General features: G+C 49.0%; 1 protein-coding gene across 2 annotated transcripts in view; it reads right to left on the reverse strand.

Moving 5' to 3' along the window:
* The window catches only part of SH3PXD2A (SH3 and PX domains 2A), a 234,714-nt gene that overhangs the window by 156,737 nt on the left and 51,036 nt on the right, over positions 1 to 26,941 (reverse strand). For both annotated transcript variants that reach the window (XM_047072698.1, XM_047072697.1), the window contains exon 2: positions 23,900 to 23,980. In XM_047072698.1, coding sequence (XP_046928654.1) covers positions 23,900 to 23,980 — 81 coding nt within the window. The remainder of the gene's footprint in view (positions 1 to 23,899; positions 23,981 to 26,941) is intronic.

Raw genomic sequence — 26,941 nt, forward strand, 5'->3', positions numbered from 1 at the left:
GACACGGTATAGCTAGGCCTTGCAGAAAGTAGAGAAAGGCCTTCAAAAGGCAGGAATGGCAAATACAAAGGGTTGGCATTGGGAGTGTCAGGATTGCGAGATGAAGCAGTCAGATTGGAGTGAACTGCCCTGTTCATGAATCCCAGGGAATGCTGCCATGAAATCTCAGAGAAAGTGGTGGGATCCAGGGTGGAGGCCCCTGATCATTTATTCCAGTGATTTGGGGATGACCACACAGTTGGCAGTGGAGCAGGATAAGGGCAGATGCCTGGAGTGCTACTCCACAGGGCAATTAGGGCATCCTCAAGTGTCATTGGAAATGGGACATGATGGAGAGACGGTGTCATTTCTAGAACTCAGGGATGGTGCCACATGTAGTGGGAGACTCTGGGGTGGGGATGGCAGGTGAGATGCCCCAGATGCCTGCTCAAGAAATAATACTAAACTGCTATCTATAGAAGCTGGGTCTGGTAACTTCTTGGTTTGGCATGAGTTTGAGATGAAAAATCCAGGACAGGGGAGGAGGGGGACTTCACTCTCTCCAGCCAGCTTCCCACAGATGCTGAAGATATTCTGAACATGTATTTAAAGACCACCAGTCTGAAGGCAACAGCAAATCATCAGTCTCTCCAGGGAGCCCACAAATGTCAATGTGGCCTTGCCTAATCTAAGGTAGCCTCTCGAGAAGCCACCGGCATCCTGTGTACAAAGACCATTGGAGCATACTGTTGAGAAAAGTTTCCTTGACTCCAAGTCTGACTCTGCAAACCCTGCACTAGGAGGACTCCTGCCCTCCTAGAGCTGAGATCTCAAGACTAAGGAGCCCCGGGGGTTTCACAAGTGCTCTGGCCTCCACACCCACTGTGACCAACCACACAGGGCAAGTGACTAGCAGGAACCGTCTGCTCAGAAAAGTCCAGTGAATTGATTGTCCCCTGCCTGCCTCTCCAGGCTGTTGTGAGAGTCAAAAAGAATTCAAATATTGAGCAATTATTATGTGCCACCCACAGGGTAGGTATTATTAGCCCTGTGTTTTATAGATGAGGAGACAGGTGCACAGACAAGTTAGGTAACTTGCTCAACAACACACAGCAAAGGAGCGACTGAGGCAAAAGTGAGGCCCAGGTCATGGGGCTTCTCAAAGCCATGCATTTCCCCCTTGGAGGCTGGACAGCACAGAAAGGGTTGCCCAAATGTGTGTACAAGCCCCTTGTCCACATAGGATCCATACCTAAGTGTTTTTCATTGGGATCCTTTCTGGAAAAACTTGAACACTTATTTAAATTGGATATTAGTTTCCTAACACTGCCGGAACAAATTACCACAATTTAGTGGCTTAAAACAACACACATTTGGGGCAACTGGGTGGCTCAGTCAGTTAAGTGTCCAACTCTTGATTTCAGCTCAGGTCACGATCTCACAGTTTGTGGGATTGAGCCCCACATCGGACTCAGTGCTGACAGTACAGAGCCTGCTTGGGTTTCTCTCCCTCTCCCTTTCTCTGTCCCTACCCTGCTCATGCTCTGTGCCTCTCAAAATAAATAAATAAACAACAACAACAAGAACAAACAGCGCAAATTTATTTTCTTAGTGTTCTGGAGGTCAGAAGGTCTGAAATGGGTCTTCAGGGGCTAAAATCAAAGTGTCAGCAGCACTGTTTCCCTCCCAAAGTCTCAGGGGATAATCTGTTTCCTTGCCTTTTGTAGCTTCTAGAGGCCACCTATATTCCTTGGCTGGCAGCCTCTTCCTTTGTCTTCAAAGCACATCACTCCAAATTCTGCTTCTGTAGTCACAGCTCCTTCTCAGACTCTCCTGCCTCCCTCTTACAAGTACTCCTGTGACTACACTGGAACCACCTGGATGATCTAGAATATTCTCTGTTTCTGAAGATCCTTACTCACATCTGCAAAGTCCCTTTCACCATTTAAGGTAACATCCACAGATTCTGGGGATTCGGATATGGCTATCTTTGGGGGCCATTATTCAGCTATCATAAGCCCTACCCAAAGCAAGAGTAGCTATAAAATCATAAGCATATAATGTGTGCGTGTATGTATGTGTGTGTGTGTATTCTAATGTATTAGCTTAGGGCTGCTGTGACAAAGTACCAGAGACGAGTGGCTTAAACAACAAAAATGTCCTATCTCAGTTCTGGAGGCTGGAAGTCTGAGCTCAAGATGTCGGCAGGATTGGCTCCTTCTAAAGGCTGTGTCCATGCTTCTCTTCTAGTTTCTGATGGCAATTTGTTGGCAATGCTTGGTGTTCCTGGGTTGGCAAAAGTATCAGTTCAATCTCTGTCTTCATCTTGACATGGTAGCCTCCTTGTGTGCATGTCTAGATCCAAATTTTTTTTTTTACAAGGACACCAGTCATTGGATTAGGGGTCCACCCTACCACACTATGACCTCATCCTAACTAATTACATTTGCAACAACCCTATTTTCAAATAAGGCCACATTTGAGGCACTGGGGTTTAGGACTACAACATCCGAATTGGGGGGGGGGGCACGAAAGACTTCAACCCCTAACACCTACACACACTGAAACAATATATAACCGTTGAAAGATAAAAGCATTTGCCCACACACCACCAAAGGTCTCTTCCTGAATTCACAGTGGGACCTACACACCATTTTGAAAAATGTGAATAAGAGTAACCAGTGGTGCATAGCCAGTCAGATCTGGATTCAAATCGATTTCCTCATCTGTAAAATGAGGACAGTAACAGAACCTGCCTGATGTGATGGGCAAGAAGAAACAACGTGTGTAAAGCGCTTAGCACAGAGTCTGGCACAGACTAAGAGCTCCAAGCACATTATCATTACTGTTTTCATCATCCGTCTTGTCATGGCATCAGCCTGGGTCCCTAGTGCCTGGCAAAGCTCGCTCCAGCCCTGAGGTCAAGGAGGCAGCAGGGAGAGTATGGGGACAGACAGGCCTGGCTATGAGCATCTAGGGGCCCTAGGGGAGCTGTCCAGCTGGTGTGCGTGGGCTGGGCTTGGGGAGGAGGCCTCCAGCTTTTCCAGCAGCTCATCAGGTGCGTGGGCGCTGCCTAGGACATGTTTGACATTAATGTGGTGGGGTCTGGGCAGATAGCCCAACACCCGCGGCAGGATGCACACAGAGCAAAGAAAGCAAAGACATACGGGATGGCGCTATCCCAGGGAAACCTCCTCAAGTCTAGAAGGTGTCCAAACTGGTGGCTACATCTGTCTCCCCCTGAAACTACCCTGTGGGCTCATCCCATGCACCACCCCCCACAACGCTGACCCACAGCTTTGGGAGAAAGAGCATGGGATGGGAGTCAAGAGAGGAGGGTTCTAGTTCCAGCCTGCTGAGGCTTGTGGGTGACTATGGAAGTGAAGTAGAAATACCTGTCCTGTCCCCATAGGCGTTGTGAAGATCCAAACAGAAGACACATGAGAAAGTGCTGTCAAATGCCAAACACAATTATTCCTACTTAACTTTTCCGAGTCTTAGTCTACTCATCTATGAAAGGGGTCAAGCCTATTTTTCTCCTCCTCATTGTCTGAAGCAAAGTTGAACAGAGAAAATATATCTGCAAAGCGCTTTAACAGGCACAGAGGAAACCAGAAGCAGTCGCCTGTCTCAGTACTGTTTTACCATTACTAATACTCTAGCTACTGATGGAATGTTTGAGCTCTGAAGGGTCAGAATTCCAAATTATTCCTTCCTAACTAGGTGACCTTGGCCAAGCCGCTTAACCCCTCTGGGACCCACCCCACCCTCTAGGGGTGAGTAAAACCAGGCGCCCATGGTCGTGTGTGGATTCAATGTGGTAACACGGGTGAGTGCGGTACTTGGCTTGCTGTAGGTGCCTTATAAATGGGGTCACTTTTTTTCCAGGTGAAGAGACTCCAGGGCTACCTTCCTATCTCTTTATTTTTTAAATACACTTTTTAAAAGTTTATTTATTTCTTTTCTGAGAGAGAGAGCGAGAGTGAGCACAGGAGCAGGGGAGAAAGAGGGAGAGGGAGAGAGCGAATCCCAAGCAAGCTCTGTGCTATCAGTGCACAGCCCAGTTCAGGACTCGATCTTGTGAACTCATGAGATCATAACCTGAGCCAAAACCAAGAGTCAGACGTTTAGCCGACTGAGGCATCCAGGCGCCCCTACCCTTACAGCCCTTTCTGCTTCTGGGAAGCTTCTTAGGGCCATCAACCAGGCTACTCCACCCTGACAATGGCTGAAAGGACTTCAGAGTCTTTCACCTGTAACTTCATAGGCCTCACTTCTTAAAGCTCTTGTGCTTTGTCCCAATGTGAGATCGCTCACGTTCCCCTTGGCCAAGAGGGAAGAGCATAATGGTAGGGCAGCTGACCACCTGGCAAGCTGGTGGCAGACGGGGCAGGGTCAGAGGGCGGGATGCAGTCAGCTCTGAGCCTGGCTTCAGGTAGGAGGGGTAGAGCTGCCCTGGGGATAGAGCCTGAGGCGTGGTTTCCTCTGTAGAACTGGAGCTTACCCCAGCCCCTCCCAGCACCCCAGTGTGTCAGTCCCCCTCTACTTGTGACCTTGCTTTCCTCTTGTCCCCAGGAAAGTGTGCAGCTGGAGGGGCAGGGTGCTAGGGCCGGGACAGGGAGCACTGGACAGTGTGAGGGGCAGGGCTGGAGGGGTCATCTGAGACCCAGAGGAAGAACCTGGAGTTCCTCTTCCAGGCAAAAGGGAGCCCTGGAAGATGCTGAGCAGGAGTAACCCTGTGGAAGTGGGAATCTGGAAAGATAAATCTGGCCAGTACATGGGATGGAGTTGTGGTGAAAGACACATCTGTGTGTGGGACAGACTGCCAAAGAAATCCGCCTCCCCACAGAGGATAAGGCCAGCCTAAGATGAGCCTGCCCACACCGGTGTGTGTGTGTGTGTGTGTGTGTGTGTGTGTGTGTGTGTGTGTGTGTGTGTGTGCGCGCGCGCGCGCACTGCGATGTGTGTGTTTTCCAGCAGGGTACTGGCTGAGATTACCCTGTTCCCTCTGGGGGTCGGGTCCCTATCTATCCCTTGGCCTCACCAGAGACCCTCTCAAGATTTCTAACCCCTCATGTACCCTCAAGCTGCCTGACACTCCCCCCTCCCACACCTACCTCCGAGGACCATCAACAAAGAGTGAGAGGACCTGAAGAAGGTGAAGAGGGAAGGAAAAGAGTGGACTTCCCCCTTCTGACTGACCTTTTTCTGGCTGAACCACATGCTCAATTTTTTTCATCCTGATCATCCCTCTAAATGGCCCAGAACTGTGGTCCCCAAAGTATCCTAGCCACCATAGGATCAAATTCTGGCCAAAGTTTGGTACAAAGATAACATGTTCTTGGCAGAGATGAGACCAAGGCAGATCTTTGGTGCTCCCAGACCCCGGCTGCTGTTCAAGGCAGTGAGAGTCCAGAGCTAGTCCCCAACACACTCCCTTGACATGGCTCTCTCTTGGACAGAAGCCAAGTGGGATGCTTCTAATAAAAAATCCAATCTCCTTCCCTTCTTCCATCCCTTTCTCTGAGCTTCTCCTTCCCATTTTGTTAGAATACAAATGGGTCAGGGTACTTCCAGGTGTACCTTCATCTTTCTCCACCCCCACAAAGTCTTGTGCAAATGGAAAAAACAAAAGAATAGGCTGAAGGAGAATGCTGGAGTCACCGGGCAGAGTCCAGCTCTTTCCTGTGGCCTTTCCCTGGTCAGTACAGAACCCCGGCTTCCTAAGAGCTCGCCTCTCCTGTGCTTGGGAGTGTTTTTGGTCAGCACCAATATTGGCTGGGCCATCCTAAAACTCAGGGAGAGTGCTGAAAGCTTCTTCAAAGATGCTGGAGGCCCCAGCAAGACCCTGGGCTGTCAGGTGGACCCAGCAAAAGCCAGGCAGGCCCAAGGAGTTCTGGCCAGGTGCACCACTATACCTGGTGACTTGGGTAGGTCACCTGCCCATACCCCCCAACTTCCTCCTCTATTAGAAACTTCACAGCTTAAGAGACCAAAACACATGAAGCCTCTTTGAGGTTCCAGTAAAAAGAATGCTAAGTTGCACCATCTCCCAACACTGCTATCATCTCCCTTCCCATGGTTTTATCTCTGGCTTCAGGCCATTTGTTGGCTCTCTGCCTCCCAGGAACACACACCTATTCATAACCTCTGCTCAAACTGACCTCTCAAATTATATGCCCTGCTACCACTGTACATCCCCACACACTGCATACACTGCATGGCCTGCTTGCAATCTTCCCTGGACATAAGATGCCGTTCCGCATCCATGCTGTTCTGGGCCTTTGCACAGAATGCCTCACCCCATGTGATCTCTTGCTGTCAACATCTCTGAGGCCTTTGCACAGGCTTATCCTTCATTTACCCCCTCCTCTAGATTGCCTCTGTAGTTTAGTCATACTTCTAGAACTGTACTTACCACTATATTGTGATTATTTGTTGATATACCTGCCTCCTTTCAAAAGCTTGTATGCTTCTTGTAAAAAACTGCTCCTTGAAATGCTCACTTTCCATCATAGTATCTGACTAATAGCTGGGCACACATTTCCCAGCCTCCCTTGCTGAGAGGTATAGTCATGTGACTGAATTCTGACCAATGGAATATGGGCAGGGATGATGTGCGTCCTCTCCAGACAGCACATAAAATATCCCTATAATTTTCCACATTCTCTCTTCCCTTCCCTGCTGACTGGATACAGAGATCCACGGTGGGTAGAATCCCCAGATGCAAGAGTCTGGGTCCCTGAATGACTACCTGGAACACAGCCATCCAGGAACCTGTTTGGGTCTATGACATGAGCAGGAAAAAACCCTCTATTTTAACGAGTCACTGAGAGCTTGTTACACAGCATTAGCCTGTCCTAACTAATACAAAGGAGTTCAGTCACAGTCCAGTGAACCAGACTGAAAGAGGGAAGACTTAATATGAAATGCAGAACCGCCCCCCTGCCACCCAATCAAGTCAAGCATCACATCCCCTATATGAATGAACTACTCCCAAAGCCAAGTTGTCACCCCTGCTTCCCCCTACCCTAGCCACCAAATCACACACACAGTATTTAGAATGCCAAGCACTAAGGAAGGGTGGCCTAACAAGGGTGGGGATTGAAGGCTTGCTAGATTACCTATAAAAGTCACCACAGGTGAATGAGCCCCAACTTGAGATCCTAGTTCCACAGGTTTGTAGAAGGCACACAGAGACACAAAGTTGAATTGCAGGGAGGGGCCTTCTCCTCCCCACACAGGCATCTATACCCCTGACACGTGACCTTTAAGCTCACAGGAACATTTCCAAGGATGCGAATAAACCACCTCTGTGGCAGCCCACACCACCCTTGGCAGCTTCTGGCAAGTGCTGGAACAGTGTTCCTCATACAGAGCCCCAATGCCCCAGGCCAAATTCCCACGTGGTCACAAAGGCTGAGACCAAATGGGAGAAAGACCACATTTGGACAGAAAGGAAGAAAAAGAAAGATAAGGACTTCAAATGTATCCTTCCAACACTCTGTGCCCTCACTACTCAAGGTGTGATCTAGAAACCAATCCTACTGTCACCTGAGAGCTTGGTGCAAATGCAAAATCTCAAGCCCCAGGCAGGCCTACTGAATCAGAATCTGCATTGCAACATCTAAGTAGTCTGTGTGCACGTTAACATTGGAAAGCCCTCACTGTTCTTTGCTATAAGCATTCCAGCCAAACTTGAGCAGTGTTCCCACAGCAAGCCCAGCCTATACGCAAAGATAGACACACAGGAGAAGGGATGGGAGCTAAACCATAGAGCTGGCCTTTAGAAGGGAGGTGCAGGCCTGGCACCCCATTCCCAAAACTCAGCACCAGCTTGCCACGCATTCATGTATTTATTCAACAACAATTTCCTGAATACCTGCTATGTGTCAGGCACTGTCCTGGGCCCAAGCAAAACAAGCTAACGAGCTGGCAAGGTCCTGCTCTCTCAAAGCTCACACTCTAGTGGGGAAGAGATAGTAAATGAGTAGACAGAGAGTCAAACAAGATAATGACACCTTGTGATACGTGTCCTGAAGACAAGAGAATGTGACAATGTGACAGGACTGGCAGGCTGTCTGAGGAAGTGGTCAAGGAAGGCCTTTCTAGAGGTGTCATGTGAGTTGAGGCCAGAGTGCCCAGGAGTCAGCTGCCTGAAGATCTGGGGGAAGAGTTTCCAGGCAGAGGCAATGGCAACGGCAACGGCAAAGGCAAAGGCCCCAAGGCAACACTGTGCTTGGTGTCCCAGGAGCAAGTGGGTGAGTAGTGAGCTAGAGCCAGCAAAGCAGGGTGCAGGAGATAAGTCTGGAAGGACAGACGGGGGCCCACGACCCAGGGCCTGGGGGCAGGGGTAAGGAGTTGGGAGTTAATTCCCAAAAGAAAGGGAGACTTTCAGAAGGTTATAAACAGAGGTGTGATGTGATCTAATTTATGTTTTAAAAGGATCACTCTATTGGTAGGAAGACAAGAGTGAGAGTGGGAAGACCCCTGAGGAAGCCAGCTTAGTTGTCCACGTGTCCTGGGCAGGGGTGACAGGGCTGGACTCAGATGGGGACAGGACAGACAGAGGGGAAGGGGGCAGAGTCCAGCTGCACTTTGAGAGAGGTCACACAGGATGCACCAACGTACTCTTGGGTTAGATATGGGACATGTCTGGCCAGGTTTGGGGTGACCCCAACTGGGTTTGAATCCCTTTGGTAGCTCAGGCATTCCTAACAGCTGACCTGGGCAGTCCAAGTTCCCCACCCAGCCTGATGGCCTCAAGGGCTGACGCGGCATCCCCTGCCCTGACGGCTTCCTTCCCGGTCACTGAGGTTGGCCATTCAGCCCATAGGAGTCTTTTCTTGTAACTTCTCCTTAGGCCAAGGGCTTCCTGATGTCCCTTCACACTGCGGAAGGGGAGGACAAGGTGGAGCCCAGATGGGAAAAGAGAAAAATCCCCAGAGCAAAAATGAAAATGGGGGCACAGTTGCTAGGGGGAGCCCGGTAAAGCAGCCCATGCAGCGAAGCAAGCAAGCAGGGCCGGCCTCGGGTTCCCCAGGCTCTGCAGCCAGCTCTGGTTAATGAGGCTTTCCTGCGGGGAGAGCTCCACTCCATCAGGGAACCAGGAAATGCAGGAGGAAAAAGTCCCCACAGAGCGGGGTGTCCTCCAGCTCACCCTGGCTCCCAGCTGTAGGTTCCTTGTCCAGGCAGCAGCCCCGGCTGCTGCCCCCGGGGATGACTTCCTCCCGGAGACCTCATAAACGTGGCAGATGCCCACCTAACACAAGGTGCAGAGAGAAGTGCAAGGAGAGAAGGGGCTGGCTGCTTGAGGACGGCCAGGCACCTGTGCGCAGGCCCTGCCTCCCTGCTGGGCTCTCCCTCCACAGAAGCGGGAATCTCTCTGACCTTCACCCGAGCCCGAGGCAGTCCTGCCTCTCCACACCTTTGCTCATGCCTATCTCCCTGCCTGGACCACCTTCTCAGTCTGCCGAAAGCCAGCCTGTCTCCTGGACCTACCTCAGCAGAACCCAAGACAGGATGAAGGGAAGCTAGCATTTATCAGGCACCTCCTCTATCCACACCATTATCTTTCTTTTTGAAAGTATCTGATGTCAATTATACCGCAATTAAAAAAAAAAGTATCAAGCAAATGTAAAACTCAAACATTTGTTAAATCTGGGAGGTAGGTCCTCTGCTATGTTATCTTATTTTCTGTGGGATTAAACAATTTCATAACTAAAAATAAACAACAGAACAGAAAAGCTAACTGGCTTCAGTGCACTGGCTTCCAGAAGCAGCTGGAAGGACCAGACTGGAGCGCTGGGAGTCCTGGTAAGAACACCATGGATGTAGGTGAGGAATCAAGAGGGCTTGGCTGAGGGCCAAGAAGATGGCATGGGGGGGAAGGTGAGGCAGAGAAAGAGAGGAGGAAGAAGGAAGGAGAGGGGTGCAGGGGTAGAATGTGGGGAGGGGTCTAGATAGGAGCCGGGCTCGGTATATGCTGAGGGCCGAGCATACGTGTGACTTGTAATTGGAGACACCTTGCAGGGCAGCCTATGGGCCGGGTCATAGACAGCCCCACCCTTTATCAGTGACTTGTCCATAACAGGTGCTCACCTCTCACCTACCCCTAGGTGATGACAGAGACTTGGACCACAGGACAGCCCCTCACAGACAGAAGATGCTCAAGGGAGAGCAAAGCCCTGGCCCAGGCCTATGTCAAGGCTCTACCTTACCCAGATCACTGACAGCTGGTGAGATATCTGGGGACCAACTTGACTGTATAAGGGCTGCTCCCTGTTCTGCCCAGCTATTTCTAGAGGGGACAGCATCAGGGCAGGTATGGCCTTAGAGGAACAGCTAGCATGGGGAGGGGAGGGACTAGGTGATGGAACAGACAGATGAGACACAGGGGACCCTCCGTCCCCCTGGACAAGAAGGGGAAGAGCCAGCCTGAGGCTCCTTCCTCCACATCCCCAGCCCTATCCACAGAACCCTGGGCCCCACTCTCTAGGGAAGCTTGGGTGAGGGCTGAGACACCTCTGGCCCCCTGCAGCCATGGGGTCTGGGCACAGCAGGCCCAGGGAAGGGAGACTGCAGTCACGCCTCTTCTGGGAGTGGGGAGTGCCAATGGACAGCATGAAGGGTGTCCTCCGGAGGCAGAGCAGCCTCCCACCAGAGTACCAAGACTGTCACCTGATTCCAAAAGGAATGCCAGGGAAAAGGTCAATTATGAGGCCCCACACTCCCTTGGAAAGGGGAAGGAGCCTCCCTCCCCCAATGGGCTTTTGCCTTCGAGGGTACAGACTTGTCAAGCCCCTGGCTCCTTGCAGTCAGTGACCCCCATACAGACCAGGGTCAGGTCCCACCCTGCCCTTCTCCCAGACTCCTGCTCAGGATGTGACGACAACGTGGAGGGGGAGATACTGATCAGAGAGACCCCGAGACTGACAAAGACATACCAGAGTAAGAGAAAATGCCTCCAGAAAAGATTCTTGGGAAAGGCCACAGGGATGAACGGAGCCATGCCAAGACATAGGCACAGACTCAGAGACCCTTGGAGGGATAGATATAAATAGAGAAACTGGGGAAAGAGAGAGATGAAGGGAACACCACAGGAAGAATCCAGGACTCAAGAGCAGAGAGAAGGAAATGAACATCTGCACAGAAACTGACAATTTCTCTCTCTCTCTCTCTCTCTGCTCAGCCTAAACCCTCCCTCCCCAGGCTGGGCAGAGGGTCAGGGCAGCACTCCCTCCAGCGGCCAGCCTAAGCCCACCTGCTTGGTAGCCGAAGCCTTCCTGACAAGGTGGGAAAGGACCCCTCTCCTCTCCAAGGTGCCAGGGCCTCCTAGGCCGGCTCTGTGGTGCTCTGGCCCATGTAGGGGCCGCATCAAAGTTACAAGTGGCAGTGGACAGAAGGGGTTCAGCAGGTGGATTCCGGCCAGACGGCCCAGTCTGCATCCTGGCTCCCTCACCTGCAGAGACGGTGGTTCTACGGCTCTACCTCCATCCACCTTAGTTCTCAACTACACATCCAAGAAACCCAGGTATTCCAAACTAGCCTGAAGTGTCCCAGCTGCACCAGAAAGATATACATTGATGGACAGAGTCTCGGTTTTGAGTCCTTCTACATTGGGTAGATCTCGTGGTCTGTCTCCCCTGTCTTGGCCCCAGTCACTGCAGGATGGAAGCAGGAGCGTGCATGGCCCAGCACCCCAAGGGGCACACACAGAGGAGTTTCCCCCCACCCTCCTACTGGGGCTCCTCCTCACAAGGTTCCACGATGAAGAATGGAGCCCATCCCCTGGAGGAGCCAGAGAGGCTGGCCTTCACCAGAGATGCCCTCAGGAGACCAGCCAGCACTGTCTCAGTAGGAAGAATGGCCGCTTGTCGCATGCCAGAACCACCCTGTCTGCGCGCATCTTAACTCCAGCCCATATGGAACCTTCTGCTTCCTGTTCTATTTTTTTTTTCCCTTAAGGTATACCCGAATGTGGTCCATTTAGTCCTAGGGACACCCGCCCCACCGCACCCACCCTATTCCTAGCCTCTGCCCCAGCCCACCGCTGGCACTGAGCTCAGACTCCAGCGTGGCTGAACTGGCCACCGTGTTCTGCTGGGCACCAGATAAATGCTCCCTAATTAGCAGATGGAGCCCAACGCAGGCTGGCATTTAGGGCCGTCAACTGGCCAGCCCTACAGCATTCATTTGCCGCAGCTTAGAGGTGCCCAAGACCCTTCTGTGGCTGAGAGGATGTTCCCCTAGTCCAGGTTGGACAGACATGGGTCCATGGAGCTCCTGCCCTCCTCCACAGGGGCCAGGGGCAACATCAGGAATGACCACCATCCCGACAATTCTCTGTAGTTGCTCCAGACTCCGTGGGGAAGGCTTCCTGGACCTCATCTCCTGGAAATCTCATTTCTCTGAGGTAGCTTCTGCACTGAGAGCCATTCGGCAGATGAGAAGGCAGAGTCTCGGAGGCTAGGTTATTGTGTGGGATCACAGGGCTGGTAAGAGGTGGGGCCGGTGTGCACACCCACGTTAAACCTGTCTGATAGCAAAGCTTGAGCTTTCCATCACCATGAGAAACTGCCCCACTGGGAGAGCGAGGAATTTGGCATCAAGAATCCCACAAGTGCGGAACACCTGAGTGGTTCAGTTGGTTGAGCATCCAACTTTGACTCAGGTCATAATCTCATGGTTCTGTGAGTTTGAGTCCTGCATCGGCTTGCTTCTGTCAGCACAGCCTGTCCTCTCTCTCTCTCTCTGCCCCTCCCCTGCTTGTGCATTCTCTCTCAAAAATAAATAAACATTAAAAAAAAAAAAAAAAAGAATCCCACAGCCTCTTTTGGAGAGCCTGATGTCACCCAACTGTGGAGGTCTCTGAAGAATCTAAAACCCTTTTTTCCTTAGCTCCAGCTAAATTGAGGATACAAAGGAAACAGTGTTGATTCTCCAGCAACTCCTACAATGGCCTGGTCTGAGGGAACATCCCTGAGATGCAGGAATCACAGCCCCTAAAATCACTTGGGGGGCTGAGGTCCAGCCAGGGCGGCAGGGAGCTGATGGGGGGGGGGGTCACTGCAGCCGGCACCCCTGGGTCACCCAGCGGAAGGAGAAAAACAGTCTTCCCTCAAACAAGCCCATAACCCAGGCTCCGACAGCTCCCCCTGGCTGTCCTACATGCCTAGTTCCACACCAGTCAAGAGCAAAACCAACTGTTGCCATGGGGCGAAGGGGTGTGAGTATGCCAAGGCCTCCAGCCCAGCTCCGGAAGGCACTTTGACCAGCCTGCCAGGGTGCCTAAGTGTGTGCAGGCCTGATGGCAGTGCTCTATACTCTGGGTTGCTGGCTTATTCCGTGCCTTCTGCCCTACCCCGATTATTCCACCAGCTGGTGGCTCCGGGTTAGGCCAAAGCTGTGGGCCTGGGTTTTCTGCCCAGGATGACGCTGACTTTTCCCCGTGGGGGTCCCCTGTACCAAGCCCAGTGCCGGGAATGTAGCTGGCACTCTGCCACAGGTGCCAGGATTAACTTGAAATTCCCTCCTGAGGGAAGGGAGAGACTTGGTCACAGCTGAAGGCTCCAGGCACACACATCCACACTCACAGGACACTCACCTGGCCACCACCAAAGACCTTCCTTCCCTTCATTCTCCAGTTTGGAGGGGGACACTGTCCCCCACCCACTCTCCAGCCAGCTTTCCTGCTGCTTATCCGAAGGGGATACAGGGGGTCCCAGTGGGGGCAGAGCCGAGTTTTCTAGGTCAGACCTTCAGGCCTGAGGCCAGAGGAGAAGGAGGTGACATAGGCAGCATCTACACTCAGGGCCTTCCTGAAGTACCACCCGAACACACCCTGACGTGACACCTTCTGCTAGGAAAACAGGGTGCGCGGCTCCAAGTGTTCACGCAGACGGTGTAGCCTGACTCAGATGCTGCCTCTGGCAGAACCGGGGTGTGTTATCCGACAGAGGTAGGAGGAGGTGGGCGGGACATGTGGGCTGAGCTCCACCAGGACGCAGCCGACCCTGTGAAGGCAGGTCTGCCGTCTGACTGTTCTGGGAGTTCAAGAGAAGTCTTCGGCTCTCTGCACATGCATCTTGTCCCCGGGGAGGGTGAGTGACCCCTCTCCCTCCGGGCGATTTCTTGGTGATGCAACAGGGCGTTCCTGCCCCCCTCAGCCAAAAACTGAAAGAGGACTTCTGGATAGAGGCTAGAATGACCTAGAAGCTAGGGTACCTGAGTTCTAGTCCTGCTGTCACTTAATGCCGTTATAATTTGGGTAAGTCACTTCCCCTGCTGGGGTCTCTTTCCTCATCTGTTTAGGAAAAGGACTACATCAGAGGGTAGCCAATAATTTTCACTCAAGGTGCCTTTGCCAATGGACAGGTAGTCTCTTCCTGAAGGTATCTGGTTTTGGTTTATTTTTAGAAGGACTCTGAGACCATGTCTGGGCTCATGGTCGATGAGCAATGACTGCCATGGGCAAAGGATGGGAACATGCCATGACCAATCAATGATGTCTGCTGTGGGCATGAGGCTGGAAAGTGGCAGCGTGAGTGCCAGACATGTATCATCCTGGTAGGTGATCTCCAAGGGCCTTCTAGTTATAAACCACAATTCTACCCCTAATTCCCCAGCAGACATGGTTAAGACTGGTTGCCAAGCGTGTACCTCCCATATTCTGATATTTGCACACAGCTGATTTCTCTCCTTGAGACATTCTCATCAGTCCTGTAGGACAGTTACTGGGGGAGCAGGCCGCCTCCTAAACTCTCCATCCACCCATAGTCACAAGACTTCACCCAGAAAGTGAGAGACAAGGAAACAATGCCTAGATTTAACACCCAGAAGACATTCCAGCTTTTCTTACAATTTTCCCCATGTCTACAAAGGAGCTTCCCCACTGGGTGAAAATCCCACCAGGGCACAGCGGGAGTATGAATGATCAGCAAAGGGCAGACTGAGATGGCTCCTGGCTTCGTGGTGCACTCAAAAGAGAGGGTCTCATCTGAGAGGGCCTATGTCCACTGAGCATCCTAGGAGGCAGGTGCCTGGATCACTTACACATCATTTGCTAGGAGCACCTTTGCAAGTGTATGCAGATACCAAACATGGTGCTCGCAGATGCAGTACTCATCGGTACAAGAAGAGATTAGTTTTCCAAGCATACCTACAGCATGGTGAGTATCCTGCAACTCTGGGCTGTTGCAGAGAGTCAGATAAACTCCCCTCCTCTATTTGTATCCAGCTGGAAAGTTCTCCTGATGGCAGGTTCCAGCAGAGCCCAAGCTCTCTCTTCTTATTTCCCTTTACACATAGAAGATGTGTGAGGCTGTCTCCCACCATCCCCCACCCACCATGACTCTGCCCCAAGGCCACCACCTCTCCCCTCCACCTCTCTTCATCTGCTCTAGACCTGTGAGGCCTCCGTGCACATGATTATTCCTAAAACCACAGGGTTAGGGAAACTGCACAAGAAGGGGGCACTGGCAGGGTACCAAGTAACCCCAGGACTCCAACCCAGTGATAGGTAAACAGCTTTCTATCCTGAGCTGGCCTCCAGGTAACATTTCCCCAGGCCCTCCTCTCCCAACATTCCCCAGGGAACAGATACCCCCAGCACTCCCCTAACCCCACCCCTGCAAACAGCACAGCCTGCCAGAAGAGAAATCAAGAGAGAGGAAGCTGGAGTTCACCCTCAGGCCACAGGGGCAAGATGAAAGGCAGTAGTTAAAGCAGGAGCCAACTCCCGGAGGGGAGGGAAGCCAGCCATAGAATTCCCAAAGGCTACTGGAATCCCCACAGGGTTCCCCTGGAATCCCCAGGTGCTCCATCAGGGATCCAAAAGATGCATCTTTCCAAGAGCAAGGAAAAACAGTGACCAATAATTACTTGTTTTCCTAATAGTGTTGCTGGGAGAGAAAGAGCATTGGTAATCACTCTTTGGAGGTGAAAAGCTTTATCTAGGAAATGCTTAACACTGCCACCTGACTCTCCTGTCTGGAGGCAGGCTGCACCACGTGGTGAGAGTGGAGCCTGTATCGGTGGGGCACAGGAAGAGACATCTGCCTGCAGATGGCATGGGCATCTCTACCTATTTTCTCTCAGAGTTATGTTTCTGAGGGTCTAACTAGTGAGCTTTCAGCTTCCCCATCCAGAGTCTCAATGCTCGTGGCTAGTGTGTGGGTGTTCTTTACACGGATTACCTCATTTCATTCTTAGTATTACTCCATGAGGCAGGTATTTTTGTTATCCCCATTATACAGATGAGAAAACCAGGGTGCAGAGAGGTTAAAGAACTCACCAAAGGTTATATACTAACAGTATATTGCTAACAATGAGGGCTGGAGCTGGTCTTGTTAGCCTTCTCCAGTCACCCTGGCCCTGGAGTACCTGACCATAATCCTTGCACCCACAACCATGCAGCCCTTAGTGTGTTTGGTGGTGACAAGGACCACCACCCAGTACTTCTTGCCCCAATACACAGTTCATGTGTTTTGAGCAATGTTTGAATACAAGATTCCGGTTTGATAAGATAATTTGGACAGGTCCCTGGGGTTTGATGTAATGGGTTCTAACCAGTTCCATTCCATAGGGATGATTTAGAAGGATGGTTCAGGAAATATGACATAGTGTGATTTTAATAATTATTGTCATTTTCCTTCTTTTGGTAGATAAGCTCTTAGTGTCTATTTTTTTTAACCTGTGTGTTTTCTATCACGTTATAGTATAATGACCACGAGAGACCTATTTTATTTTAGACTTCCCACTTTTCCCAATCCTCCCATAGGTATCCTTTTAATTATTAAATATTAACGTCGTAAATAATACATGAATACATTCTTTTTTTATATAAAGTAAAGCATTACAAATAAGGCTAAGTTTCCCCTTTGACCAAGATCCTCTTCTCATTGATGCCCCAACCCTCTTCCAGAGATAACTTTATTATCAATTTGGAGTGCATCCTTCCAGATCTTTAAAAAATATTTATATACTTAGGCTGTCTATGTACTTGCAAAAGATATGTCTTGCTGTTGCTTTTGCATAATTGCTATCATACTGTACTGTTTGAAATCTGCAGTGGTCATTCATTAACATTTCTTGGTTATTCATCCATAGAACTGAGATCAATCTCATTTGTTTTGACTGTTGTACAACGTGGTATGAGAATACCACAGTTTACTTAGCAGCCCTCTGTGCCATGTTTCCCACTGTCACCACGGCAAACAACGTGAGGCTCTCTGTGCCTTCCTGGGACTGGGGACTGACATCAGTCATGGCCGATGTTCTCCTCTGTCCAGGGTGTGTGAGCAATCACAATGACCCACAGCTCACCGCACAGCTGGGACTTGTACTGCCATGCCAGGCAATGGAAGTCTGTAATCCTTGGAATGAAACTGTTCTTAGAACTTGGCGTGTTATCTCCCCAGGCTTGGGCCGCCTTGCCTTTAGTGTAGGGTCAATGATCTCAAACAACACAGAGCTTGCCTTGATGATTAAAAGACAGAGCCCGCAGGAGAGACACTTCCTCCCTCCCCTTTCCTATCCTCAGCTTGGTTCCTGGCACACATCAGGACCACCTCACTTTGACCTCGGCAGAGGCCTGCTCTGAACATCAAACCAAACTAAAGCAAAACTATAAGCTACACTAAACTAAGCTGAACTAAACAAAACCTAAACCAAACTATAAATCTAATAAATAGAAAGATGAACACAGATGTTTACCTGCAAAGTGAGGGACCTGGAATAGAATTCTCATTCTAAAAATGCAGTGATCCAATAATGCACCACAAATGACCTCAGAACATGCCCCCCCCCACCCCCAACACACGTTCCAAGTCCAGTAATGAATGATTTGGGGATTATAGTTTTGTTTGCTCAACATTAGCCTGGCTATTTGAAAGCTAGAAAGTGAGTGTGACCCTGGGTGGGGTAAGTGGGTGGAAAGTCTAGAGAGATGAATAAGGAAGAGAGATTAAAGCTCTTCAAAACACGTTAAATCCACTAGAGCAAATGAGCATACCTAAAGAACCTTCTTACCTCCATCTTCCAAGCAGTGTGGGGGAAGCCTAAGGGCCTCTCCTGCCTCTCATCAAATATTGACCCTCTGCACTCACTGGCCGGAGTTCAGACTAAAGGACCAGCAGCAGCACGGAGCCAATGTTTGCAGAGCAATTACTGTTGCCCACCACCTTGTAGGTCAGATTGTGAAACAACCTTCGGTGGAGCCGGGGCTTCAGAGAGTCTTCCGGTCCTTCCTCCGTGGGGGGGATACTTAACAGTGAAGGAGTTGTGCAAGGAACTTTACAGAGGCTGGAAGTGTGATCCAGTGCCAATGAGAAGGCAACTTAAGAGCATCTGCGGCCCTTTACTGTCCTCCTTCTCCCCTTAGCTGCACCTCCAAGTAATCCAAGCCCTTTAGAGCCAAACAGGCCTCAACATCAGGCCTTGTCCCAGACAGCTCCCTCTGGGACAGGTCCCTTTTCCTGGGCAGATAGGCTGAGTGGTGGATTATTTTTAGAAGAAATCAATTTCTACTTGGAGACCAAGAGCCTCTCTTCTCCCTACTCCCAACTTAACATCTGAAATGCCCTTAGAAGCCCTCTCTAGCAACTGACGTGGTTTCCAGAAGTGTTTGGAATAGCTGTTGAATTGAATTGCTCTATTGATCGAGCAAATCATGGTAGAACATAGTCTCCTTCTTCCTGCCGGGGCCCTAAAGATTTTAGAAGGCAGCTGAGGAGGGGCTGAGAGGGTGGCAGAGCCCTCTGGGGTAGGCAGAAAACCCAGTCAAGCCTGTTGTGTGCCCCAGATGGTCTAAAACAGCACATTCCAAAAGACACTTCTGTCATGATAGAAATTCTCTGTATCTGCTCAATATGTAGCCACTAGCCACTGTGACTGTTGAACACTTAGAATATAAGCAAGTATGGGGCACCTGGGTGGCTCAGTTGGTTAAACATGCGACTCTTGATTTTGGCTCAGGTCATGATTTCAAAGGGTGGGCTCTGTGCTCACCAGGGAGCCTGCTTGAGATTCATTTTCATTCCCTCTCTGTCTCTCTTTCTCCCTCTCTCTGCCCCTTGCCCTCTCACACATGCATGCATGCTTGCTTTCTCTTTCTCTCAAAATTAAATAAACTTTATATAAAAGAAGAATACAGCAAGTATGACCAATAAAGTAAATCTAATTTGATTCTTAAAAATGAATTAAACAAGGGACGGCTGGGTGGCTCAGTTGGTTGACTATCCGACTTCGGCTCAGGTCACGATCTCACGGTTCACGAGCTGGAGCCCCACGTCGGGCTCTGTGCTGACAGAACCTGCTTCGGATTCTGTGTCTCCCTCTCTCTCTGCCCCTCCCCTACTTGTGCCCTTTCTCTCTCTCTCTCTGTCTCAAAAATAAATAAATGTTTAAAAAAATTTAAAAATGAATTAAATTTAATTTCAAACTTTTTAATTAATTTAAATGTAAATGTAAATAGCCACATGTGGCTAGTGGCTACCACAGTGAACAGCACAGGTGAAGGGCTCCATACCTGGTGCTTCCCGGGGGCAGGAAGAGGGGCCACATTCAGTGCACAGCCCCTGGTGTGTGGAGGCAGAACCACTGGGGCTGGAGGCTGAAGGCAGAAGATATGAGGAGAGGAGAGGGTTTGGGGCAGAGTAGAGGGTCTTATCCTGATACCCTTGGAAGGATATCAGGGGGGTATGAATGACCAAAAAAGGTCATTAGAATTATATATGTACATTCATGCCTTTGTCTGGGGAGACAGTCTTTGTCTTTCATTAGAAGCAGAAAAAATCTCTGATCTCCAAAATAAGATAAAATAACTCCTTGATCTGTCAGTTTCCACTTACTTCTTCAGGGATGCCTGCTTTGATCCCAGAGTATGTTTCCCTGTAGTATCTCTATGGTACTTCTCTTTGTAGCATTTGAAATAGTATGAAATTATATATATATATATATATATATATATATATATATATATATATATAATATATATATACACACATTTATATATATATTTATAAAATATATATTTATTTTGCTTTTGCTCATCAATAAATCCCCAGAGCCCAGCATACTTCCTGGGACATAGAAGATAGGCACTTAGATTGGATAGATTAGATGGATGGATGATGGATGGATGGATGATGGACGGATGGATAGGAGGCAGGCATGTTTAATGAATAAACAAATTAACAAAGAAATTAGGGACATACTTTACCCCAATAACTATAATTTTCAAAAAACAACCAAATACCTCCAAACTGTTGTGGGGGTATGGGGCTATATCACTCAAGGCTGCCGTCCCAATCAAACCATATAGGTTTTGTTCCCTCCTCCCAAGAGGAGTGCTCTTTCCTTTCTCCCCATCCATAACATGCTGCTTGTCCCTCAATCAAGGGATCAATAAATCAATGTTTATTTCATTTCCAGCAGACTTCACTGCCTAAAAGTCTACTTTTCCCACCAGACTTCTGGAAGGAAGGGACCTTGTCCTTCTCAACTTAGCATTCCTTAGCTTGTGCCACTTCCATCCTGAAGAAGTGCAAATATGTAGGAGGGCGTAACACAGGCCCATCCACTCTCACCCTGAGCCAGCCTGCCTTATTCATCTTTATTCTTCCATCCTCACCATTTACAGTCAGGGTAAGACTGTTAGATTAAGCAAGTGAAAACATAGGACACACAACAACATGTGAATTTCAGATAAACAATGAATCGCTTTTTTAGTATAAGTATATCCCATGCAATATTTGGGACACACTTACAGTGAAAAAAAATATTGTTCCTCTGAAATTCAAAATTAACTGGAGGAGCGCCTGGGTGGCTCAGTTGGTTGAGCGTCCGACTTCAGCTCAGGTCATGATCTCGCGGTCTGTAAGTTTGAGCCCCGTGTTGCATCGGGTCTGTGCTGACAGCTCAGAGCCTGGAGCCTGCTTCGGATTCTGTGTCTCCCTCTCTCTCTGCCCCCTACCCCACTCATGCTCTGTCTCTCTCTTTCTGTCAAATGTAAATAAACATTAAAGGGGTGCCTGGGTGGCTCAGTCGGTTGAGTGTCCGACTTCGGCTCAGGTCATGATCTCGTAGTCTGTGAGTTCGAGACCCACGTCAGGCTCTGTGCCGACAGCTCAGAGCCTGGAGCCTGCTTTGGATTCTGTGTCTCCCTCTCTCTCTGCCCCTCCCCCACTCATGCTCTGTCTCTCTCTCTCTCTCTCTCTCTCTCTCTGTTAAAAATAAATAAACATTAAAACATTTAAAAAAAACATTAAAAAAATTAACTGGACATCTCATATTTTATCTGGTGACCCTATTCCAGGGCCTCAAGAGTAGCAGATAGCCTGTAAGTAAGACATATGGGTGGTGTGGGGGACAGAGGTGAATGTGGATGGAGATAAATGACCAGCCCAGTATAGTCCTAAGGCTTCAGGTAAGTGTAGGATGGGCAGTTACCAGGTTATCTGTGGACTCTCGTCCACAATGCCACGAATGAGCCAGCTCCCCCATGCTCCACCAGAGGACTCCTCATTAATGCCACGGGTCACATGAAAGAGACACTGTCTCTCTCCAAGCACAAGTTGTTTGGCTCCTGTGTCCCCCCGCCTGCCTCCTGCTCAGGGCTGCTTGTCCCGGTGTGTGCCTGAGATAGTCCATTCCCAAGGATAGATTTGCTCATTTAAGCCTCACAACAACCCTACTGGGTGGGTACTATTCAAATCTACATTCCACAGATGGGAAAGAGAACCTAGAAAAGTTAAGGAATGTTTCCAGAGCTACAAGGTGGTGGAGCCAGTAACCAGTCCTAGGCAATGCGTCCCCAGTGCCTAAGCTTGAAGCCACTCTTTCACTAGAAAGCCCAATTGCGAGGGCACCAGTGACGAGAGATGGAGTTAGCATTACCATGTTTCTTCCTCTACAGGAGTCGCCATATTAAAATCAGTGACCCTGATAAATAAGAAAGGCTTTCCAAAATGAATGCCATTAAAAGTCATGTCATGAGTTCTGTAAAATGGGTTCACAAAGATGTTATGCTTGGCTCAAAGGTTAAATTCCGAAGGACCCTTTCCAAACTGTATCTCCAAGGCAGTGATGACCCACGTGGACAGGCCTGGCCATGCTCACGTCTAGAGCCAGTGCATCACACAAGCTGACCCATGCTGTGCGTCCCCTCCCAACACACAGGAAATAAGCCCTCCAGGCAAGGAAGAAGTAGGGGGAGTAGCATTCCTTTCTTGTGAGGTTCTGTAACTAGGGAGGGGATGGGGGCACAGAACAGAAGGGTAGGGGAAGAAAAGCTCTGATTTGAGAGTTTCCGTTGGCTCTGAGACTCCCTCTGGCTCATCAATGAGTCCTTTCAGGGTTCCTTCTCCCCAACTAACTTATCATTTCCTGTCCCGCACACTACATCCATTGATGGGGTATCAGCAAATCCCACCAGTTTATACCAGAAGGACCCAAGGAGACTGGACAGCAATGGGGGAGGTGAGGAGAAGAGGCAGGAAAGTAAGGAGTGGCTTTCCATCCCATATTATCGGATTAAGACAGGATTTACTGTAATACAGGAAGCTGGCTCACCTTTGACTCATCTCATTGGTAGAGTGATAAGGACAATGGGATAGTCAGGTACTTAAGGGCAAACATGCAGGCCTGGCCTCTCCAAGGTGACTCACCACCAAAGCCTGCAAATGAACGAGTAGAGCCTGGTTGTGAGGACCAGAAGTAGGTGTCTCTTCTTTGTGTTTTTATTGGCCTACACCAGGCTTATAGCCCTAAGGAAGAATCTAGAAACTCTCAGTTTTCCCTTCCTGGTATTGGAAGGGTTACTGTTCAACTCACACTAATTCTGCCTTGTCTGGTGCCTGACTCTGCTACAGAGGCATAGGCCCCCTAGTGGTCACATCTGTGCTACGTGACCTTCTACTTCGGGCCACTCTGATTGGTCCAGAGAGGGCACGTGACCAAAATCAGGCCAATCCGAGTCTTCCCTGGGATTTTTCAACTTGAAACAGTCAGTCAGAGACAGTCTCTCAGGTGTTGGGAACTACAAGATATGAAATTCGGGAGTTGTTGACAGCCAAGTTCCTCAGAAATCTGAGGGCAGTGCCCAGAGAGAAGCAGAGAGCAGACAGACAGAAAGCAGCTGTAGTTTTGGGTGTTCTTGGAGCCCACTGCCTCACTCCCCTCTTTACCACCTGGCCAACTACACAACCTTCTGTGGTATACCCTTCCAACCAAATCTCCTTTTAGTGTGAGCCAGTAGGAGTGTAAAACTACCACTTGTAATTCAAAAAGGCCTAACCAAATTAGGTAGCATCAAGGGAGGTGTCTGCAGTGGAGCTGTGGGATCCCTAGTACCATCCCCCTGTGCAGACATCCCTGTGTATATTAGAGAGTCACACACATCATACACATGTACAAACATGGCAGCAAGAGCCTTATTCGGCTAGCCAGACACAGTGGTATGCCCAGTTTGTGTCTGTAGTTCAAGAAACTGCTTATTTTCTGTTTCTGTCTCTCCCGTGTGTTTGCTTTTCTTTGCCTGCAAAGATGTGGTGGCTTGTGTCTCACCCTGGATGTTTATAGACACATGTCTGCTCATGCACACAGCACCCACGGCCATCCTCCTGCCTCTCCACCCTGGTTTCCTAACCCCCAGGCAAAGGAGGGTGACAAAGCTTGACTGTTAAGACCATCAGATGAAGCCAACAAATACCTGTGTCTGCCTGCGACATTAAAGACTGAGCCAAGCTCAGCTAGACAGGTGAGGTTCCCTCATTTGTCCCTCTGTTCTGACCTGGATGCTGACCCTGAGAGTTCTGACAGGGGTTCTCCGGCTGAGTAAGGACATGACAGAGGCCAGCCCAGCAGAGACTCAGGCCACGGTGGCTGGAACTGGGTACCATCCAAACTCAGACCAACTCACCTGCAGGTCAAAGAACTTGCTGTACCTCCGGTAGATGGTCTGGGATGTGGAGTCGGACCAGGTCACATTGATGATGTACACCTGTGGGGAAAAGGTAAGCACAAATGAGCGGGTGACTAAGGCTGAGCTTCAAGCTATACCAGGCATCATTTAACATGACTGTGGGTGCACCATGGCCAGGACCATTCTTCTCATCTCTGTCCCCAAGACCTAGCACAGTGTCAGGTACCACACAGATGTTACACATGTTTATTTAAATACACACACACACACACACACACACACACACACACCTAGAAAGATATCCAGTAAACTGCTAAGGATGATTATCTTAGGAGAGTAGGATTACAAGTGGTTTTAATTTCCTTCATTTCATTTGTATGTATTTTATAAAACAAACACAAAATTGGAGTTGTCAAAAATGTCCACTGGTTCTCAAACTTTACAGTGAATCAGATTCTGTAAGAGGCCTTTCTAAATTGCAGATGCTGGGGCCCCACTCTCTGAAATTCTGCATAAGTAGACCAGGGGTTTCAGGACTCAAGCAACTACATTTTAATTTTTTTAAGGCTTTATTTTTATAGAGCAGTTTTAGGTTCATAGCAAAATTGAGCAGAAAGTACAGAGAGTTCCCATATACTCCCTGCCCTCTCCCACCACTTGAGTGGTACATTTGTTAAAATTGGGCATCTATACTTTTTTTTCCCCAAGATTTTATTTAAATTCAAGTTAGTTAACATATAGGGTAATATTTCAGGAGTAGACTTTAGTGATTCATCACTTACATATAACACCCAGTGCTGATCCCAACAAATGCCATCCTTAATGCCCATCACCCATTTAGCTCATCCCCCCACCAACTCCCCTCCAGCAACCCTCAGTTTGTTCTCTATCATTAAGAGTGTTTATGGTTTGCTTCTCTCTCTTTTTTTTTTTTATCTTATTTTGTTTTTCTGTCCCTTTCCCTACACATTTTTCTGTTTCTTAAATTCCACATATGAATGAAATCATATGATATTTTCTCTGACTGGCTTATTTGGCTTAGCATGATACACCCTAGTTCCATCCATGCTGCAAATGGCAAGATTTCAGTCTTTTTCATCACTGAGTAATATTCCATTGTATAATCTTCTTTATCCGTTCATTAGTCAATGGACACTTTGGCTCTTTTCATAATTTGGCTATTATTGATAGTATTGCTATAAACACTGGGGTGCATGTGCCCCTTTGAATCAGCATTCCTGTCTCCTTCGGATAAATACCTAGTAGTGCAATTGCTGGGTCATAGGGTAGTTCTCTTTTTAACTTTTTGAGGAACCTCCACACCATTTTCCAGAGTGGCTGCACCAGTTTGCATTCCTACCAGTAGTGCAAAAGGGTTCCCCTTTCTCCACATCCTCGCCAACATCTATTGTGTCCCGAGTTGTTAATTTTAGCCATTCTGACACGTGTGAGGTGATATCTCATTGTGGTTTTGATTTGTATTTCCCTGATGATGAGTGAGGTTGAGCATTTTTTCATGTGTCTGCTGGCGATTTGTATGTCTTCTTTGGAGAAATGTCTGTTCATGACTTCTGCCCATTTCTTAACTGGATTATTTATTTTTGGGGTGTTGAGTTTGATAAGTTCTTTATAGATTTTGGACATTAGCCCCTAATCCAATATGTCATTTGCAAATACCTTCTCCCATTCTGTAGGTTTGCCCTTTAGTTTCCTTCGCTGTGCAGAAGTTTTTTTTATCTTGATGAGGTCCCAATAGTTCATTTTTGCTTTTGTCTCCCGGCACCTGTACTTTTAACAAACCACTTCTGCTGTAGTTGATTCTCAAAACCCACCCTGAAAAGCACTTCAGGTGACCATAAGCAATTCAGAGATGTGCAATTCATCCCAGTATTCCTACGCCTTAACTCAGGGCCAGGCACAGACCAGAGTGGGTGCTCAGAAAACGTTTTGCTGCATTGGAGCACCTGAATGGCTCAGTTGGTTGAGTGTCCGACTTCGGCTCAGGTCATGTTCTCACGGTTAGTGAGTTTGAGCCCCACGTCAGGCTTTGTGCAGACAGCTCAGAGCCTGGAACCTGCTTCGGATTCTGTGTCTCCCTCTCTCTCTGTCTCTCCCCCATTCACACTCTGTCTCTGTCTCTCTCAAAAATAAACATTAAAAAAAAAGAAGAAAATATTTTGCTGCGCTGAACAATCAAGCTGCCCTCTGGATGAGAGGCAGATTTGCAGGAGAGATGTCAGTGCACGTAAGATTTTTAAACTTGTCGGAAATGAAGGCGTTTCAGGACCCTATTCCTAATGTCTTCCCCACTTCCCAATGCTCAGTTAGGCTCTCCAAGGCTGCTGCCCCAGGCCACTCTAGAAGGCCTACTGGCCCAAGAGGTGGGCAGGCCTCCTGGCTGGAGAAAGAGAAAGTCCCCTGCCACATAATCTGGCCTACTGTCCCTACCATTTCTGTCCCTTTTGCTGAACCCACACCAAAGACACACCCTCCTGAGGGAGGCCTCAGTGAGAGGCAGAGTCCCTTCACCCCCTCAGGACTAGTCTGCTGAACTTCCCCTCTAGTGCCTGCTATGACCTCTCTTGGGTTAAGGGCCAGCACGGAGACACAGTGAGACATCTACCTTGCTTCCTCCCTCAGAGGAGACTGAGCAGCTGTGTCCACAGCTGTGGGTCCCTTGCCAGAGCGCCCATCAGAATCTCCTGGCAAGCTTCATAAAAACTCAGATTCTGGGCACCTGCCTAGTGATTCTGATTCAGTAGGTCTGAGGAGACTCCATCAGCGACAACAAAATGGGCAGAGAAGCCAGGGGTCTCAGCCACTATGAGAAGGAAAGAATGTTAGCAAAGAGAAGTAGAATTTAGATCCCTTGGCATCAGGGTAGATGAATTCACCAGAGGCCTGGAGCAGAGCTGTCTTAGTTTGTTTGGGCTACTATAAGAAAATACCATGGACTGAGTGGCTTACACAACAAACACTTATTTCTCACAGTTCTGGAGGCTGGAAGTCCAAGATCAAGGTTACTGGTGATACCCACTT

Source organism: Lynx rufus, unplaced genomic scaffold (assembly GCF_022079265.1).
Source record: "Lynx rufus isolate CCGP_SWC_20201006 ecotype Redwood Valley unplaced genomic scaffold, mLynRuf1.p SCAF_11, whole genome shotgun sequence".
Lineage (NCBI taxonomy): Eukaryota > Metazoa > Chordata > Mammalia > Carnivora > Felidae > Lynx > Lynx rufus.